This window comes from Osmerus mordax, chromosome 2 (assembly GCF_038355195.1).
Source record: "Osmerus mordax isolate fOsmMor3 chromosome 2, fOsmMor3.pri, whole genome shotgun sequence".
In the NCBI taxonomy this organism is placed as follows: domain Eukaryota; kingdom Metazoa; phylum Chordata; class Actinopteri; order Osmeriformes; family Osmeridae; genus Osmerus; species Osmerus mordax.
This window is the reverse complement of record NC_090051.1, coordinates 9,875,050-9,894,260: the sequence shown is the minus strand read 5'-3', so window position 1 is coordinate 9,894,260 and position 19,211 is coordinate 9,875,050. Positions and strand designations below refer to the sequence as shown.

The window sequence follows — 19,211 nt, the reverse complement described above, 5'->3', positions numbered from 1 at the left end:
TGGCTCAAAGCAACCCAAGGACAACAGAAAGTTAAGGGGAGACACCCCAGTGAATAGGGATAACATATCAACATGAAACTTCCCCAGTTGATAACTAATATTAGGTCAAATATTGTTTTCATCACTAGTTTCCTGTAAATGTATGTTTAAATGAGCAAATGATGCATTAAGTTGTAAAAAATGATATAATTTGCATACATTTGCAGAACGGAAATCAGAACATTGTATGAAGACAGAATGAAAATCCTTGTTTCATTTTGTCAACATATTAGAGTCAAAAGTTTTTACAAAGGGCACTTTGGATATCTCTTTTTCATCACTCCATTGATCAGAATATGGTGGCAACAGCCATCAAAGAAAATCTTTTGCAAATTGCGCGGCAGACCGTGTTCTTGCTCAGGTTCTCCGCATAACCCACAAAGTAACCGTAGCGAAATAACGAAACGCTATGCATATAGTCTGTGGGACTGTGAGCGCACGGCCTCGATGTGTCGCATTGGCAACATACGGCTCAAGAAGCTGGCAAAGATACGGAATTCCCTCTGCTGAGAATCTATATCTTTCGTAAAGATACTCATGAGGGAATACGAAAGGGTTTTGTCGGTCTCTAAATGTTCTGACTCTTCTGAGCGCACCTCTCACTATCCGCGCACCAAGCTCCACAGGATCTTCTATGAACGGTGATGGCATTATCCTCAAGAATGAGTTAGTGAGCGGGGCTTTTATAAAGGTTGATCTCTGATCTCCAACTTAACCTGCTCCCGACCAGGTTAGGCGTTCAGCATGTGTTACCATGGCGATCTACCCCGGTAACAAGTGATCCACCGTCGTAGTACAGAAAACCCTGGGTTGAACCTGAAGTTACCTCGCTAACGCCAAATCTTGATTCGTAGTACAGACCCCAGGTAAGTTAACTCAAACTATAAACTAAGTATCCAAAATGCATACAGCATGTTTATTACAATAAAAATACAACAGCTTAAAAATAAAAGATTTACCATGTATACACTTTTGTTAAACCTCCTATAAACTGAGAGCAGTGTCAAGTGCTGTACTCACTAAGAAGGGGTTGTACCCTGCTGGTGCCACCGAGGGCACTCCTCCTCGATGGCCTGCTGCAGGAGGCAGCACAGACAGACCAGTGGAGAAGATGCCCAGGGCGTTCAGGTTCAGACCTGGGATAAGGTTGGTTTGTTGCTGTGGGAGGAGAAGGGGGAGGGGGGCCAGGTGAGATTAGTCTGTGAAATTCTGTTCATTTAGCTTTTATCTAATAGACATACAAATCACGGCATATAGAAAGTACAGCAGAAAATCAAGGATCAGAAGTGCATAGTTCAAACAGTATTTCAGTGGTTTGAGTCAAGGAACAGTAAAATTCCAGCCCTTGCCTGGTATTTTACCAGGCACGGGAATTCTCAAACTCATAGAACTTTGTTTAAAGTCTTGGTTGTTGTCTAGTCTATTATCTGTCCTGTTAGAGTAACAGAATTCCCACTAAGAAAGGGGAAACTTTCTCATCCACCCAAACTCCTCATTCTCTACATCCGTGTATCCTCTCCTCTCTCTGACCCTGAGCTGTAATACCCCTGCTGTCAAGGTAGATGGCGCTAGCTGCTCTCTTCAGGGGCTCAGCACAGGGCAAGCTTCTGTGACCATCCGCCTGCCCAGAAACATGGTATGGAACTCACACCCACCAAACAACCAGCACCTTTATCACACTCAAAATATTACCCTTTAATAAGCTGTTCGGTGAAGACCATTGAGCTGTTGAGTGACCAATATCTGGAAAACACCTCACTGACAATACCGTAGATCATATCAAATCAAAATGTATTTGTATAGCCCTTTTTACACGCAAGCATGTCACAGAGGGCTTCACATACGCCCATAGAACTGCCCCTCAACCAACCTAAACCCTCAAGTTTAGGTTGGTTGAGGATCCGTAGATTGGACAATGGAAGCATGCATTGGACACTATTATCCTAAAATAGCCAATTTTACCATAGTGTAGACAACAGTGTCTAACCGTTTCTAAAGATGACTACAGTAGAATCATATGGAATGTTCCAGAGCAGTGACCTGATCTCCCCTAATGAACCTCAACCTCTCGCAGCCCTGTCACGCTCTCTCTCAACCTCTCTCTCTATCCACTCCCTCAATCCTGATCTCATTTTCTCTCTCCCTCCCTTTCTATCTCTCCCAGCCCTGTCACTCTCTCTCCCTCCCTCCCATACTATCTCTTTGTCTCTATCTCCTTTCCTATCTCTCCCCTTCCCTAGGTTCCCTTCTCTTTCCCCTTTTTTCTCTTCCTTAGCCTGCAGCCTGACCCCCTGGCCAGCCTGCCGTGGGTGATGTCATAGAGGTGGTGTTGAAAGCGGAGCCGGGTGAGAGAAGCCTGCAGATATCAGATGGATGCTGGGAAGCCCAGTGTACATGCACAGTGGGGAGAGGGGTGAGTCACTGGCTAACAGGCAGACAGACCGACAGGCATACAGACAACAGCCCTGGATCCTATACCAGGCACCGGTAATGTGTCAGAGGATCTGTTACCCCTACATCCATTTCCCTGCAGACAGGGCCGTTGCTAGGAATCCCTGGCCCCATGACAAAATATATGCCCCCCCACCTATTATCAGTGTGTAGATTTTTACAGTTCATAGAAGTCAGACATATTAATGTTCTGACGAACGCCTTGGCCAACATTGTCGGGCAATGTCAGATAACTAGCTGACTTTCAGGAAACGTGAGAAGTGCTAACTAACTGCACGCCTGGCTGCCACTAGGCCTACATCATGATAGCTAGCTACTAGTGTACTGTTGCGGCTCAACTCTCAAATCTTTTGCCGTTTTGGTGACAACATTTGTTAAGAGCAATTTCCCAGCATTGACTCTCTTTTCTCTATCCTTTCTTTTTAATTTTTGTGCACCAGATTTATGTTGCAACAAAATTGTCCTGTCACCCGTTGTAAAAGCAATCTAACTGTCACATTGAGTTGCACAGTACAATACTTGGGAATTGGGAACATGGAGTTGGAGCAGATCATTTATTAGAGCGGGGAGGTTTCTAACTATTTCGAGATTTTTGAAAATGTGAATTCTATATTTTACATTTAGTCATTTAGCAGACACTCTTATCCAGAGCGACTTACAGTAAGTACAGGGACATTCCGCCGAGGCAAGTAAGGTGAAGTGCCTTGCCCAAGGACACAACGTCATTTTTCACGGCCAGGAATTGAACTGGCAACCTTCAAATTACTAGCCCGATTCCCTAACCGCTCAGCCACCTGACTCCCATTTTTCCACAAGTCTATTACTTTGGTTTGAAATATTGATTTGATTAACAAATAATTACTGCAGACATGAAAACCCACACAGTAATGGACCCCCTCCAAGCCATGGGCCCCGTGAATCATATCCACCTTTCCAAGCGTAGCGACGGCAGGAGTGACACCATTGTTGCTTGTAGGGAGAGGGAATCATGCTATGTTACGAACGTACAGACAGAGTTCTCTTTCATTATTGACTTCTCTGTGTTGGCTTCTCTCTGGTTCACTCTTTATCTCACTCTATCTCACCAGATTACATTTGAGCCAGTCTCTATGAGTCAGGGTGGAGTTCAAGAGCGCTACAGTGATCAGCTTACATTTATAGCAGCAGTGTCGTTCTCATAGGCTTCCCTCAGCTTCCTCATCACCTCCCCCTCAGCCTTACAGCACGCCTCCATGCTGCCCTTCACCATGATGGTCCGCTCTGGGTTGTAAATGGTCAAGTCCTGTAAACTGCAGGGATATGGGCCACACACACAGGCACACACACAGGCAAGCACACACACACACACACACACACAAACACACACACACTGGTTAGGTGGTACTGGTTGACTGGTTAGGTAGTGCTGGCTGACTGGTTAGGTGGTGCTGGCTGACTGATTAGGTGCTGCTGTCGGACTGGAAGCAGGCGACCAGAGAGGCTAGAGAGAGGGGTAGGGGACACTCACGAGGAGATGGTTATCTTGGTCCCTGTCTCCTCTTCAATCTTCTTCAGGTTGCGGCCCTCCTTCCCAATCAACCTGCCAACCAGACTGTTGTGGGCGAGGATCTTCAAAGGGATCTCCTCCGTCCTGCAGGACACACACAGACACACACATAATACATACACACATACACACATAAACACATAGATTTAAATACACACACGCATACCCGCAACACATATACACACATGCACATCCACCACACACACAGACACACACACCCACACACAGATATACCCCCCCACACACAGATACACACACAGACATATGCATCATCAACATATTGTCATGGACAGGGATGAGGGAGGAAGGGGAAGTGTAGTCAGTATGGTCTGCAGGAAGTCTACTGATGTGGCATGAGGAACGTTGTGGTGGGGTGGGAAGAGCTGGATCACACTGACCACTCAGAGGGGAGTGTAGGTGGACCCTTGTGTGGTGGGCTGAGAAGAGAGATTTCATAATGTGTGTGTGTTTGATTGTGTGTGGTGTGTGTGTGGTGACATGGGGCTGTCAGTAACTGCTGGGGGGGGGGGTGCATTGTGGGATGGGCTTTGTGATGTGAAGGGATAGCATTGGTTTCAAATTTAGTATGAGATGAGAACAAAGGTTTGTTGTGAGCTTGGAGCTGGTTAGAAGTTTGGGGTAATCTTTGATGGTGCAGAGATTAAGGACCAAAGTAAAGTTCAGAGTAAGGGACTTGATGTGGCTTAGGGGGTGGGTTTGGAGTGGATTTAGTTACAGTATAGGTGTGGGGTTAGTGATAGTACAGGTGGGGGTTAGTAATAGTACACATGTGTGGTTAGTGATATTACAGGTGTGGGGTTAGTGATAGCACAAGTGTGGGGTTAATGATAGTACAGGCAGGTACAGGTGTGGGGTTAGTGATAGTACAGGCAGGTACAGGTGTGGGGTTAGCGACAGTACAGATATGGGGTTAGTGGGTAAACTCACGTCTTAGTCTCGCAGGCCTCCTTCTGCATGATGTCCAGGATCATCCTGCAGGCGGAGGAGCATCCCTCAGGGGTGGAGTGGATGGTGATGGGCTTCTCTGCCGCACCGGCATTCTCCTTACGATGGATGTCCACCCTGGGAGAGGGAAAGAGAGGGAGGGAGAGAAGGAGAGAGGAGAAAAGAGAGCGGGAGGGAGGGAGAGTGGGGGGCAGATGTAGGAAGAGAGAGATAGAGAGGGTGGAAGACGGGGAGAGAGGAAGGTAGGGAGAGAGAGACACAGAATCAAATCAAATCAAATTTATTTGTATAGCCCTTTTTACACGCAAGCATGTCACAGAGGGCTTCACATACGCCCATAGAACTGCCCCTCAACCAACCTAAACCCTCAGGGTTTAGGTTGAAGAGACAGAAGGAGAGAGAAGGAGAAAAGAGGGGAAAAGATAGATAAAGAGGGAGCGAGAGAGGGCAGGGGAAAGGAAAGAGAGAAATAACAGTCAGTGGTGAAAATAGATCTTAAAAGACACAGGCTGTCTCCCGCCCCCACCCTTACTTGGACTGTGTCTGTTGGGTAACATTCTTGATAGTGAGGCCCTCCTTGCCGATGATGGCACCCACAAACTGAGTAGGCACCAGCATGCGCAGGGGGAAGTCGTGTTGTTTGTGGCGAGGGCCTCCGAGGCCCCCTGAGGCCCCCGGGTTGGGGGTCTCCTGCTCCCGAGATGCCCGGCCCCCGCGGCGCATGCGGGGGGCCTGGGGGGGTGAAGCAGCATCCATGTCCAGGATATATGACACTCGGAGGGAGTAATCCTCAAACTGGTGCCCTGTCAACTTTTCAATAGCTCTGATTGGATAGGGGAGATATGAGGGAGGGGGAGAGGAGACAGGGAGGGTTAGACTATCTCAGGACTGGGGGACACAGAATATAGGTGACATTTCAATCTGGCACAGGTAAATGTGCCTGTGTGAAGGCAGGCTGATTTACAGGGATGCAGCCTCTAATAGGAGCAAATAAACACTGAGACAAAGGAGATACAGGAGAAATTGAAGGTAGATAATGAGATGCAATGGAGATACAGGAGACACAAGAAGATACAGGAGAAACAGGAGAGATAAGTAAAAACTGTAGAGATAAGGAGATACAGGAGAGATAAGGAGATGCAGGTGCTTCTTACAGTTTTGCTTCCTCCCTGTTAGAGTATGTGACATTCACCACAGCTGTTTCTGTATCAGTGTTAACTGAACACCAGGAGAGAAAGAGGGGGCAGAGAGAGAATGAGTGGATATGGGGAAAGAAAGAGAGAGGGAATAGGGAGGGGGAGGGAAAGCAACAGGTTATAAAACGGTAACAAGAGGTAAAACATAAACAGATGCAGTCATTTCCATAAGCACGTAGGACATCTTTGTAGTTGAGTCACACACCCAGCCCTGTTTCTATGGTGACCTGGAGGACCACTTCCCAGCGTGCATCCATTATGACCATCATCACAGCCTGCTCCGCCCCCAGAAGGGACTCAAAGGAAGTACAATAGCCTTTGTCAGACATCAAAGTCCTGCACCCTCTAGGAAGGCATACATAACCTACAATCAAGGATGGACACTCGCTCGGAAGGGGGGCAGGGGGGAGGGTCACAGTACTAGTTATGTTTAAGTGTATACATTGTGTGAAAGTGTGACTGGAACAGAGAGGAAGAGTGTTTGAGTGACAGATGGAGAGAGAAAAAGAGAGAAAGAAAGAGTCAGAAAAATAGAGAAAGAGAGAGATGAAGAGAGTGAGATAGAGCGAGAGAGACAGATAGAGAAGAAGGGAGAGAAAGTAAATGAGTGAGAGGGAAAATTATCTAGTTGCTTGAACACTGAGTTGGTCATGAATGTGCCTACTAGTGAGTGAGCTTAGGGAAGGGTTTAGTACACCGGGATACTACAGCTGGCCAGTGTTGGGGGAAGTTACTCAAAAAAGTAATATATTAGTTATTACTTATTTTTGTTCAGTAAGAGTAGTGTGATTAAGTTACATTATTACTTTCTGTACAAAGTAATATTTGGGTGTGCTCAAGCCATCGGCGAGAGCACAACCTTTGTTCTCTCACATATATATTTATTTATTATTTATTTTCGCCCCCCTAAGGATCAGTCAATATTTGGACTACATACACAACGGCAGTGTCAAAAGGTTCGTCTTGGTAGCGATTGCGTTGGTTGTATTTTTATTTACGTTCCGTTGCATGGTTTAAGTAGAAATTGCGTTTTTGTGGTGAAAAGTGAAGCTAACGGTGGCTAATTTGCTAGCCACAGTCACTGACGTTACTAACGTCACTACGTCACTAACGTCACGAAAACACGCGTGACTACCTGTAGCAGAACATTCGTTTCACATCTGTTAACTTGGGGGACAGCTAGGCTAACTATAGCTTTACTGCAAGGCAGCTGCAGGAACGCCACAAGCAAAGAGGCCAGGGTGATAACTATTTACTCATTTTACTTTGTGATGTGAAACACAATTATGAAATGTAATGTACAATATTAGCTGATATTATTACGGAAGTAGGTCCACATATACTTTTGGAAACGGTAGTCTTCTATTTCACTGAAGCATTAGCATCATGACATTAGCCTCTGTTGCCCGGGCAACACATACTACAGTGGTCTATGATGCATCTGTTTTCAATCTTTAAAATAAACATTCCTCACAAATACATTTTCGTTGTAGGATTTATTATGACATTACATTACAAGTAAACGATTTGTGGGTGAAATTATCATTACCTGTGGTTTCAAACCAGTGTAGCTCACTGCAACGCTGTAGCCTACGCGAGACACTACAAAAACATCTACACAGCTGTTTAGGCAGTCAAACGGCGACAGAACATGTTCGGCACTCCCCTTACTTAAATCAAAAGTCTATCTAACTGCTAACGTTAACTTCATTGCCACAGCCTAAACTTTGTCAATCTGTTCATGAAAATACTTAATTTTAGCCTAAAACGTACAACGGAACGTTAAATCCAATTCAACCAACGCAATCGCTACCGAGACGAACACAGCAGTAGTCTACTGTACTGTAGTAGTACAATTTACCGGGGCAGCTTCTCCACACAGGGATAGCGCACTTTGCGTTGTTACTGTTGTTACTTAATGATCGCTACCAGTGAGCTTTTCATGAAAGCGATTTTCCACTAAATAAATGTCAAGCTTATTTACGTTTTTGGGGGCATATTTTCAGTTAGAAGATGGTACTGTTTGAATCGCGATTCAATCTTCTACTGCCGGTAACGTCGTAGAATAATCTTCAAAGGGGGTTCTTTATTCATGAATGAATGCAATGAGTAGGCTAAATGCATGAAAATATCACGAGAAGGGAAAAACTTAAAAGGACGTTTACGTCATAGAGATTAGGTCAATTTTTACACCGGTGTGCCAAATGTATTCGTTTTGATTCAACGATGAGGATGCCTTTTGCAGGGGAAATGAGAAGATCTATTTCATTCTACACTTCACTCGTATTTTCAGTTGTAAATGAGCAGCAAAAAAAAATGCTTTTAAATCTATGTAATCTTTATAAATAATAAGTATGCATTTTTATATAAAATATACAGAAATATCAGTTTTAAAAATGTAATTCAAAAACGGACCCCTGTGTCCCTACAATTTCCCCAGAAATTGTACCCTCTCTAGTATTCTAGACACCTGACTCTAGGGAGTCAGGTGTCTAGGGAGTCAGGTGTCTGAGCGGTGAGGGAATCGGGCTAGTAATCCGAAGGTTGCCAGTTCGATTCCCGGTCATGCCAACTGGCGTTGTGTCCTTGGGCAAGGCACTTCACCCTGCTTGCCTCGGGGGAATGTCCCTGTATTCACTGTAAGTCGCTCTGGATAAGAGCGTCTGCTAAATCACTAAATGTAATGTATTACTTATTATATTACTATTATTTTTAATAGTAGCGAGTTGTGGAAACTGGTCGCCATCTCTCAAGTTTTAAAGTGGCTTTAAAACTAGCTTCCGGCACACCTTCGAGAAGTTTGAAGTGCTGTTTTTGTCAGTAGATAGTATTTTGCTGGGGCACAGTTTGCGGATCACTTTAATGTTTTTTCCTATCTCTTCAATGAAAGCATAAATGTGAATATTTCCATCCAGAAAACGTAAGCCTAGTCTACACGTTCTGCTGCCGAAAACGTTACACGTTCTGCTGCTAACTGAATCTGCTGTTGTGTTTGTCTGCAGCGTGAATCAAACACTGCGCCCAGGAAGTGTCGTTTAGGCAACAATCTGTATTTATAAGGCTATTTTAGTGTTTAGTTGAATTCATGCAGTAACTTGGACAATTAATGCAAGTTACTTAAATAAGTAACTGTAATAATATTATTCAATGTCAAAAAGTAACGCGTTATATTACTTCGTTACTCACTTAACTAATAACATTATGTAACGCGCCCCAACACTGCAGCTGGCATAGAGGGTGAGTGGGCAGAGTCAGGCACTGTTCCCGACAATCTCAAAAAACAGCCGAGCCTAGCCCCTGTCCCAGCCCAGACTAGCCCCACCAGGCTAGGTGGGGCTAGGTGGGGCTCTCTCACCAGGTTGACTTTTAGCACCTGTCATTATGTTCCTGTACCTATATGGTCTTGGTCTTGCCTGGACTGAAGAGGAGTATGTGTGTGTGTGGACTGTAGCAAACGTTCCTAATCAAGCTCAGGGAGCTTTGGCTCTGGGCAACCTCCCATACCACACATACACAAACACACATGCTGTGAGAGAAAGACTCACCCCAGGCGTCTACATGAACCTCTCTACTACCACTCTGCACCTCCCAGAGAAAACACTCTCTCTCTCTCTCTCTCTGTCTCTCTCTCTCTCTCTCTCTCTCTCTCTCTCTCTGTCTCTCTCTCTCTCAGGACACACACACACTTTCACACACACACACCCTCTCACACGCACAAACACTCACACACGCAAACACAAACATTCACTCGACACCAAGTTAAAGGGTGATGATCAAGATGTGATGTATATGCATGCAATGACAGTATGCTGAGATTATGAGCATGTTGGATGGGTTAAATCAGAAAGTCACACACTCACACAGGGAAACCTGACTAACTGTGAGGTCTACAAACACTGGTGTGTTTCTAAGTAGAGGGCTTTAGTAAGAGGGTGTTTGCAGCACGTCTTACCCTGTTCCACATTTTCTACAGTACCATACTGGGCTAATAGGCTGTCCAAAACCTGTGTGAGAAAGGAAACAGGGAGTTAGACACATGCACACACAAACATATACACACATGCTGTGACACCCCCAGTGAAGGAGGAGGAGAGATCAAGGGGGGCAGAGGATGAACCTGGGGAAGGTCATCACTGGTACGTACTTCCACCTGCTGACCCTTGCTTCGTGGCCGGCACCCACCTACAGCCAAATGGTGACCTAATTGGACGGCCTACCAAAAAAGCCACAGATTGTTCCACAGGAGATAGAGGCTACAGGGCAGTAGGACTTAGCACCCTGCAGCACTGACCGGTGATTTAGGATCTAACCCATTTTTTCAATTCGTGTTTGTGCTTGGTTTTGTGTTGTAGGAGTTACGGCAGTAAGGAGGTAGACCGGTCCTCTTCTTCCCGGACACCCCCAAACCAGGAAGCAAAGTTTTTGGGTGGTTTCTTTTTCCCTTCAAGTTCAAGTCTTTTATTGTCAGATGCACAGAACAACACAGGGTCAGACTGGGCACTGAAATTCTTAGGACAAGACATTGCAAAGCAACCTGGCTTAACATAACATATAAGTACATAGAACATAGATTACATCTATGATAAGCTAAAATATAGTAAACCTCCTTATGTACAAATAATATACAATATTCAATACAGTATACTAACCTCTAAATACACATAATAACCTATACTAACCTTATAAACCTATACTAACCTAAGTAGGGATGCGTATTGATAAGATTTTAACGATTCCGACTCCTTATCAATTCCTGCTTATCGATTCGATTCCTTATAGATTCTCTTATCGATGTTCCCCTCTACAGCCAACTAGGTCTGTGCGTCCTGAACCCCCCCACACACACACACTCGTTCTAAACGAATTTCTCAAACTGGCTTTGACTGGCTCTGAAATGAGCTAATACTTACCACCTCTATGCCTCTTCAGGCCTCTGTTTTCAAAACAAAATCTAGTCGGAGATAGAAACTTTCAGTTTCCTTGTGTTCAAGCTTCTTTTACTCAACACCAGTAGGACTTACAGGGGTCCTAACAACAGGGGAAATAACTTCAGTGTCACCTTTCAAAAGAGACCATTTACATGCATGTACTCCAAATGGTTCAACAACAGCTTTCAATGTACTTTGGGTATGTTGTTTAGGCGTTTTCAGGCGCATTTAACAGGACTATTAAAAGGTTAAACAATTAAAATGCTAAGTTTAATAATGGATTAAAAATCGATATGCTCAGTTTAATAATGGGACACTGGAACGTTTGCTGATAACACACAACGCCCGATAACGTGAAATGATCAATAAGATCAATACTAATGGGAGACGAATGCCGGAGCTAAAATGTATGCTTCAAACAACAGAAGATAACTAGATCGACTACACACAATAAAGGCACATTGGTTCTACCTTAGATAGTTAGAGATGAAGCGTGAACGTTAGCTGCGCTGCTGCATGCATTGAACACATGACGTTCCAGTAACTTCATTCCATGCTGTGTGTTCAAATGCTTCTTCATATTTGTAGTATTTCCTCCCTTCGACGAAATAGACTTTTTACACGCGTTACAAGTGGCGTTGTTGTCATTTTGTCGTGTGAAATACAACCAAACTTTAGAACGCTTCTTCCTATATTTATATTTAGTCATTTAGCAGATGCTCTTATCCAGAGCGACTTACAATAAGTACAAGGACATTCCCCCGAAGCAAGGGGGGAATGTCCTTGTACTTACTGTAAGTCGCTCTGGATAAGAGCGTCTGCTAAATGACGTCTTGCCCAAGGACACAACGTCATTTGGCACGGCTGGGAATCGAACTGGCAACCTTCAGATTACTAGCCCGACTCCCTCACCGCTCAGCCATCTGACTCCTAGTTGCCATGTTTGCTGCAGTCTGTCTTCACGCATGCGTGCGCAAACTTTTATAGTTTATTCAGACAGACGTTCGCGTGTCCCATTATTAAACTGAGCATATCGATTTTTAATCCATTATTAAACTTAGCATTTTAATTGTTTGACGGCACAGAGAATCGTTAACAGAATCGTTAAGGAATTTTGCTAACGATTCCAAGGAATTGATTCACTGGGAACCGGTTCTAAACAAGAACCGGTTCTCGATACCCATCCCTAAACCTAAGACAAGTGAAGTACAATAGTGCAGTATTGCTGATAGTGCAACCAGTAGCTGAAAGTGACAGTGTGTAAAGTGACTAGTGAGAAGTGTCTAGTGAGAAGTGTATAAGTGTCCATATCAATGTCCATTCAGAAGCCTGATGGCCCTTGGAAAGAATCTGTTGTCCAGTCTGCGTGTCTGAGACCGAATGCTTTGGTATCGCCTGCCAGAAGGCAACAGGGTAAAAAGACTGAAGGATGGGTGGTAACAGTCTTTTAAAATCCTGACAGATTTCTTGAGGTATCATGTGTGGTAGGTGTCCTGTAGGGCTGGGAGCCTCCTGCCGATGATGAACTCAGCAGACTGGACCACACTACGTAGGGCCTTGCGGTCCCTGTCTGTGCAGCTCCCATACCATACTGTGATGCAACCAGTCAGTATGCTCTCTATAGTGCATCTGTAAAAGTTAGTGAGGATGACTGAGTCCATGCCAAACTTCTTCAGTCTCCTCAAGAAGAAGAGGTGTTTCCAGGCCGCTTTTACCACCTTGTTCGTGTGAGCAGACCAGGTGAGATCATTGCTGATGTTCATTCCGAGGAATCTGGAGCAGCTGACCTTCTCCACTTCGGATCTGTTGATGTGTAGGGGTGCATGCTCCTCCTCCTGCCGCCTCCTATAGTCATCTCCTTAGTCTTGCTGACATTGAGAGAGAGGTTATTGTCCTGACACCATGATGTCAGGGTATCAACCTCCTCTCTGTAAGCTAACTCGTCACTGTCAGAGATGAGGCCCACGATGGTTGTGTCGTCAGCAAACTTAACAAGGAGGTTGGAGCTGTGTGTTGCCGCACAGTCGTGAGTGAACAAGGAGAACAGGAGAGGGCTGAGCACACAGCCCTGGGAGGTGCTTGTGTTGGTGATCAGTGTGGATGAGGTGCAGTCACCGATTCTCACCACCTGTGGCCTCCCGTCAGAAAGTGGAAGATCCACTTGCATAGGGAGGTGCTTAGTCCCAGGTCCACAAGCTTGGAGACCAGTCTGGAGGGGATGATGGTGTTGAATGCTGAGCTGTAGTCAATGAACAGCATCCTCACATACGACCCCTGCTAGCTGGTCAGCGCAGCCCCTGAGGACCCTACCTGATATGCCATCTGGGCCAGGTGCCTTTGCGAGGGTTGATCTTTTTGAAGCAATGCCTCACCTCAGCTACAGTTAGGGTAGGCACACCACTGGCTAGGCCTTCAGGTAGCTCCACTGCAGTGGGGTCACTGTCCCTCTCAAAGCGAGCGCAGAAGGCATTCAACTCGCCTGGCAATAAGACAGAGGACTGGGTCTCAATGTAGCCTCTCTCTTTGTAGCTGTCCCTTTTTAGCCTGTCCCTTTGTCCCTGGTAGCTTCCTGGATTTTTTGTTGTTGTAATAAAATTAATTTCGTTGTATTTGCTAATTTCTCATGTGCCTCCTACCTTGGGCATGCCACAATGCAGACACAAACACACACACATACGTATTCACACACACAGACACTTCAGGGTAGCATGCAGACAAACAGAGCTGCAGCTGAATTAGGTTGTGTTCACACTCCCCCCCTCTAAACTTAAGAGTCTGGCTAACTGGATAACTGATTGACTGGACAATTGGATGACAGACTGGAAGACCAGATGACTGGCCGACTGAGTGACAGACTGACTGACAAGAAGACTTGGAAGCCTCTAAGAGTGGTGGTAACACCTCACCTGCCAACAGTCTCAAGTATCTCTCACTCACAGAGACAGAGTAAGACATTGTGAGCTCAAGTGGCATGTGACATCACATCTAGAGGGCGAAGCAGACAGAACTCACCTCCCACTGTAGATGAGGGGGAATGTTCCGAACCTGAATCTTCCTGCTCCTATAGAGAGAGAGAGAGAGAGAGAGAGAGAGAGAGCTACTGTCAGGGTTCATACACATTTTGGCAAATGGAATTCAATGACTTTTCGCCAAAATTCCATGCTGAAAAATTTTCGGCATTTACCAACGCATTAAACAAACTATGCATAAAACTGACTATTAATATCTGTTTAATAACTGACAAATTAATAACTGTTTAACAAATTAATACATTTCATTCTCATTCATGAATGAGATAAAAATAGGTTGCAGCACAATGAAAAACGAAAATACCATAATACATGTATATTCAACAACATAACATATAATGTGCATAAAGAGAATTTTAGAGGAATGTCCCATGAATTCTGAGCCCATCCCATATTCTGAAATGCATGTCCATCTGTTTTGATTGTAAGTGCTTGTGCAAGTTGTCTGGACACCTCTCGCACTGTGAGGGACTTAAGGTGCAAGTCCAAATGTACTGATATACGCATTTTCTTTCACTGCATGCAAATCTTGATGCTATTTGGCTGTCTGGGAACATATTGGGAAATATGACCGATGTATCTTCGCATGACTTGTATGAATAATGAGAGTTCACTAACTTCAAAGTCCACAACACCTGGGCAGCTAGGACTTCATTGGGTGTGCTCAAGCCTTCGGCGAGAGCACACACATGTTCTCTAACATATATATTTATAATTTTTATTATTATTTATTTTTGCCCCCCTAAGCCTCAGTCAATATTTGGACTACATAGACAACCTAGGTGTCAAAAGTTTCGTCTTGGTAGCGATTGAGTTGCTTGTATTTTTATTTACACTCCGTTGCACAGTTTAGGAGGTTACAACGTTTTTGTGGCAAAAAGTGCCTTCTGTCAACGAAGGGTACCAGTGCTAGCCTACGTCACTACGTCAGCACACGTTAGCAACGACGCATGGATACAACGTGATAGAAACGTTCTAGCACGCAAATTGGAGCTTGGATTATGAGTGAAAAATGCCAACCCCCAAAATTACCAACCATTGGGTTTTGTTGAGAAAGCAATTTCGAGTGGAACTGCCATCTCGGATTTTTTATTTAGGTCGTGAAAGTCTTTGTAATTTGAGCGAGTGCGGGTCGCCCGTGAGACTGCCTAGGCGGCAGCCATGCAAGCGTCATAGTAGTTTAGTATTTTCGTAATTTTATAGTTCGGTCAATTCTACACCAAAAAACAGAAGGAGGGCAATGTTATGACGATATGACTATTGTGAAGACAGCCAGATGGTGAGATTTTAACGTAGGTTGCTGTAAAAACTTTGATTGGTTTGCTACGTGAGAGCCCCGTCAGCCTCCGTTGACGATTGCGTCAGCTGTTGTCGATCTCTGATGAGTATTTTCTTAATTTCGTACCAGGGTCAATTCTACATCAAAAATCAGGAGGGCAGTGTTTTAAATATGGCGATTGCGAAGATACCCAGCGGGTCAGCATATTTTTGTGATTTGTGTAAAACTTGGAATTTGAGTGACACCGCGGCTTGTTTTGACGTTAGCCTCAGTCAGACTCTACTCGCCCACTGGCAGTGTACTACTGTCTTCAATGCCACAGCTAAACTTCATGTCAAAAGAAATATTCTCATTTCCGGCGCTTTCAAACAATCAGTGAAATGTGGAGTAACAGCAGCTAGCTTACCTCTAGCTAACCTATTTTGAATTAGCCATTTCCCCCTACATTAATGTCAAACTTATTTACGTTTTGGGGGGCATATTTTCAGTTAGCAGACGGTACTGTTTGAATCGCGATTCCATACTGCCAGTGACAACGTTGTTACAGTAGCTTGTTTCAAAGGGGGTTCGCAGCTGTTTCAAAGGGTGTTTTTAATGAAATATGCAATACGAGTAGGCTAAATGCTTGAAAATATCTCTAGAATGGAAAAACTTAGAGGACGGACCCACCTGCAACCGACTCAAGCAAGCACACCCTACAATTTCCCCAGAAATTGTACCCTCTCTAGTTCCTATTTACAGTGGCCAATATGGATGTTTGCTTGATAGGATTTGTAGTAGACTTTTTTTAGCAGTGGGGGCAGGTCTGTCCGAACCCCCCCAGCCGAAACTAAGTTCTAACCCTATATTTCGGAGCAGGTTAATGTAATAGTCTAATAGCTAATGTAATATTGCACGTTTCCGTCCTATTTCCCCTAAAGCAATAAAGTTAGGCTACTGAAAGATCCTGTTGAAGCTCCGCCCCTCGCTGCCTACCTACGACCCAGATAATGGACGCTACGTCAAGCCGAACAAAACAGTATAGAATTAGAATTTATTTGTTCAATGAGTGAAACATACAAATGCATATAAATGAAATGTTCCCATGAGCTGTAACACAGGAGTAAAAATGGACACCAGAGACAGCAGACAGTGAGCTCTCCAACTACTTCATAGCTACCATTTCACCAAAATACCATCATTCTACACCGAGTAGCCTAATATCAAGTTAGCGGTTTGCACTAACTCATAGCAGAGATACCTCTGTAAAAGTTATAAAATAGTATATATATATATATATATTATAATAAAGTATAATTATAACAAGCACACAGAACTGAGTGATTAACTGCTGGCGGCAGTGGATGGTCCAGGTGTGACCGGAGGAGGAACGGCCGGGGGGGCGATGCTCGGTACGGCACCGCGCTGCAAGAGAAGCCGTGTGTCCCTGAACCACGTATGTCTCTGGTCCATGTTAAAACTATCCGCCGTGAAATGGTCACTGCAGAGGCGGCTGTTGGAGTTTATCCGAAGCTCTCCATCAGCGTGGCTCTTCACAAAATCAATCCACCTATTTTTCGTTTCCTCATCAATAGGGAAATTAAATAGCGTTGCAGCGCTGAAGTTCTGGCATCCAGGGAAGATGCAGTTGCGGGTGGAGGGAGACATCCTGAAGCTAGCTAGCTAGCTGATGTAGGCTACAATAACAGTACAGAAGGAGAAACCATTCAGTGATCTGACGTAGATGGGTCAAAATGACATAGATAGGTAATTTTTTAAACCTGATCTGAAAACGGAAGAGAAACTGTTCTACGGTTTAACTCCACATTTCAGTACGACAAAGGTTTCGCGCTTTGCACCTGCTTTCAGGAACTCATTTCACATGTATATAATGTACTGAGAAGCAAATCATGGAATTTGCTTTACAGGATCTTTAAAGACACCTTACACTCATAAAGTATGTTCTAAATGGCATAAATGCTGCCAATTAATAATTGACGTAACAACTTATTGTAAATGGTCAGTAGCCTAGCCTATCGATAAAGGTAGGCCACTCGGAAGCATGTACACTGTCTGCTTCATTTGATCTTGATAGGCTAAGCATTCTGTAGGGGAGGGGAGGGGAGTGGCTGAGTGGTTAGGGCTAGTAATCTAAAGGTTGCCAGTTCGATTCCTGGCCGTGCAAAATGATGTTGTGTCCTTAGGCAAGGCACTTCACCCTACTTGCCTCGGGGGGAATGTCCCTGTACTTACTGTAAGTCGCTCTGGATAAGAGCGTCTGCTAAATGACTAAATGTAATTGTAAATGTAGCAAATAATAACAATAAACTCACTATTTATTAATTAAAACTACTTCAGCATAATAATGCACCTAAAATACAAACGTGAGCAAGGGCAGCAATCGCTATCGAATCAACAGACATGTGCAATTTAGCTAGCAGGGGAAGAATATAAATAACGAAAATCACCAGTTAACGCAATCTCAACTGCGGTGTGAAGCGCATGTCCATGCTATTCTCCGACATGCAGTCTAACAATCACTGCTGATAGACGGCCTAAAATTTTGTACAGCCCTATTTCTGATACTGTGGCGGCAGAAATGTAGCCATGGCGGGCCTGTTTGTCTCGGTCGAGACGCGGCTTAGGTGTTTTTTGCCTTTCATATAGTTAGCGCATCCTCACCCATATTGGAAACGTTTTTTTTCTCCACAAAATTTACATTTTGCACATGATACGTTTTGAGCTTTAGATATCCACAATGAAAAGTGTGGCATGTGTAGCCAAGCATTGTTGAATGTAAATTTGCCTGGCATAGCTACCGTAATTTTAGTTAGCTCGCTAGTTAACTTTGTGCTAATATCTGTGGTAAATAGTTACCTCCAACACTACATCATTGACTTGTCCAGCATGCAATATTATAACGAGCTCGAGACGTGAAAGTTGGAGGCAAACTGCAGTACAGCTGGTAAACAACCGCCAATGAACAAGTCTCACAGATCACAACAGAGTTAATGTATTAACTCTCATTTGCTAACACAAGGTTCACTGTGAGACATAAAACTTAACCCAGACTGAAATGGTGTTTCTGATTCGGAGTGGCTCAAAGGTTTTATGGAATCAGAGGTGTGGAGGGGAAAGAAATCGTTGACAGGAGAAGGAAAGTAGAGAAGAGCTGCATTAGGTGTTTCTGTCCAAGCTCATCTCAAGGTGCCCTGTTTGGCCAATAATAATGTTTCTTTCTGTAAGTACTTAAGCAGGTCAGTGGTCCAATAGCCAGGGGCGGATCTAGAAAAATATTCATGGGGTGGCAAGAGGGTGGCAGGAGATTTTGAGGGGTGGCACCCCCGTGGCAAGTATGGTAAGTATATCTGCTGATTTAATCGCAGTGATATTAATCAAGGTTTATTTGCAATCAATGTTTATTTGGAATGCCCCCAAATTAAGACGTTTTAACTCAAAAACATTAGGCTACATTATTATGGCACATTATTAAAGCCTTAAATCAAAGATATTAAGGAAACATCAATCAATTTCATTGATTTATTGGCTATTGGCAGGGCTGGATTAAGGCAATGGGCTTTAGGGGCTGCAGCCCTGGGCCTCGCGACCAGGGGGGCCTCAGGTTGCCCGATGTCGAGTGAGTCAACGGCACCGCGCATAACATTAGAAACATTCAGAGTGAAAACAAAAATAATGTGCGAAAATGTCAGGTTAAAGACAGCACGAGAGTGGGGCCAAAATCCGCGATAGGACTGAGCTCGAATAGCTTCGGCGACTTTTTATAGTACAAAATGGCTG

At 44.3% G+C, this 19,211-nt stretch overlaps 1 protein-coding gene across 3 annotated transcripts in view; it reads right to left on the bottom strand.

Annotated features, from left to right (window-relative positions):
* igf2bp2a (insulin-like growth factor 2 mRNA binding protein 2a) overlaps nucleotides 1–19,211 on the bottom strand; it is a 103,092-nt gene that overhangs the window by 15,479 nt on the left and 68,402 nt on the right. For all 3 annotated transcript variants that reach the window (XM_067251360.1, XM_067251369.1, XM_067251377.1), the window contains exons 3-10: nucleotides 14,139–14,187; nucleotides 10,151–10,202; nucleotides 6,157–6,220; nucleotides 5,535–5,825; nucleotides 4,985–5,119; nucleotides 3,998–4,120; nucleotides 3,644–3,779; nucleotides 1,060–1,197 (exon numbers count right to left, since the gene is read on the bottom strand). In XM_067251360.1, coding sequence (XP_067107461.1) covers nucleotides 1,060–1,197; nucleotides 3,644–3,779; nucleotides 3,998–4,120; nucleotides 4,985–5,119; nucleotides 5,535–5,825; nucleotides 6,157–6,220; nucleotides 10,151–10,202; nucleotides 14,139–14,187 — 988 coding nt within the window. The remainder of the gene's footprint in view (nucleotides 1–1,059; nucleotides 1,198–3,643; nucleotides 3,780–3,997; nucleotides 4,121–4,984; nucleotides 5,120–5,534; nucleotides 5,826–6,156; nucleotides 6,221–10,150; nucleotides 10,203–14,138; nucleotides 14,188–19,211) is intronic.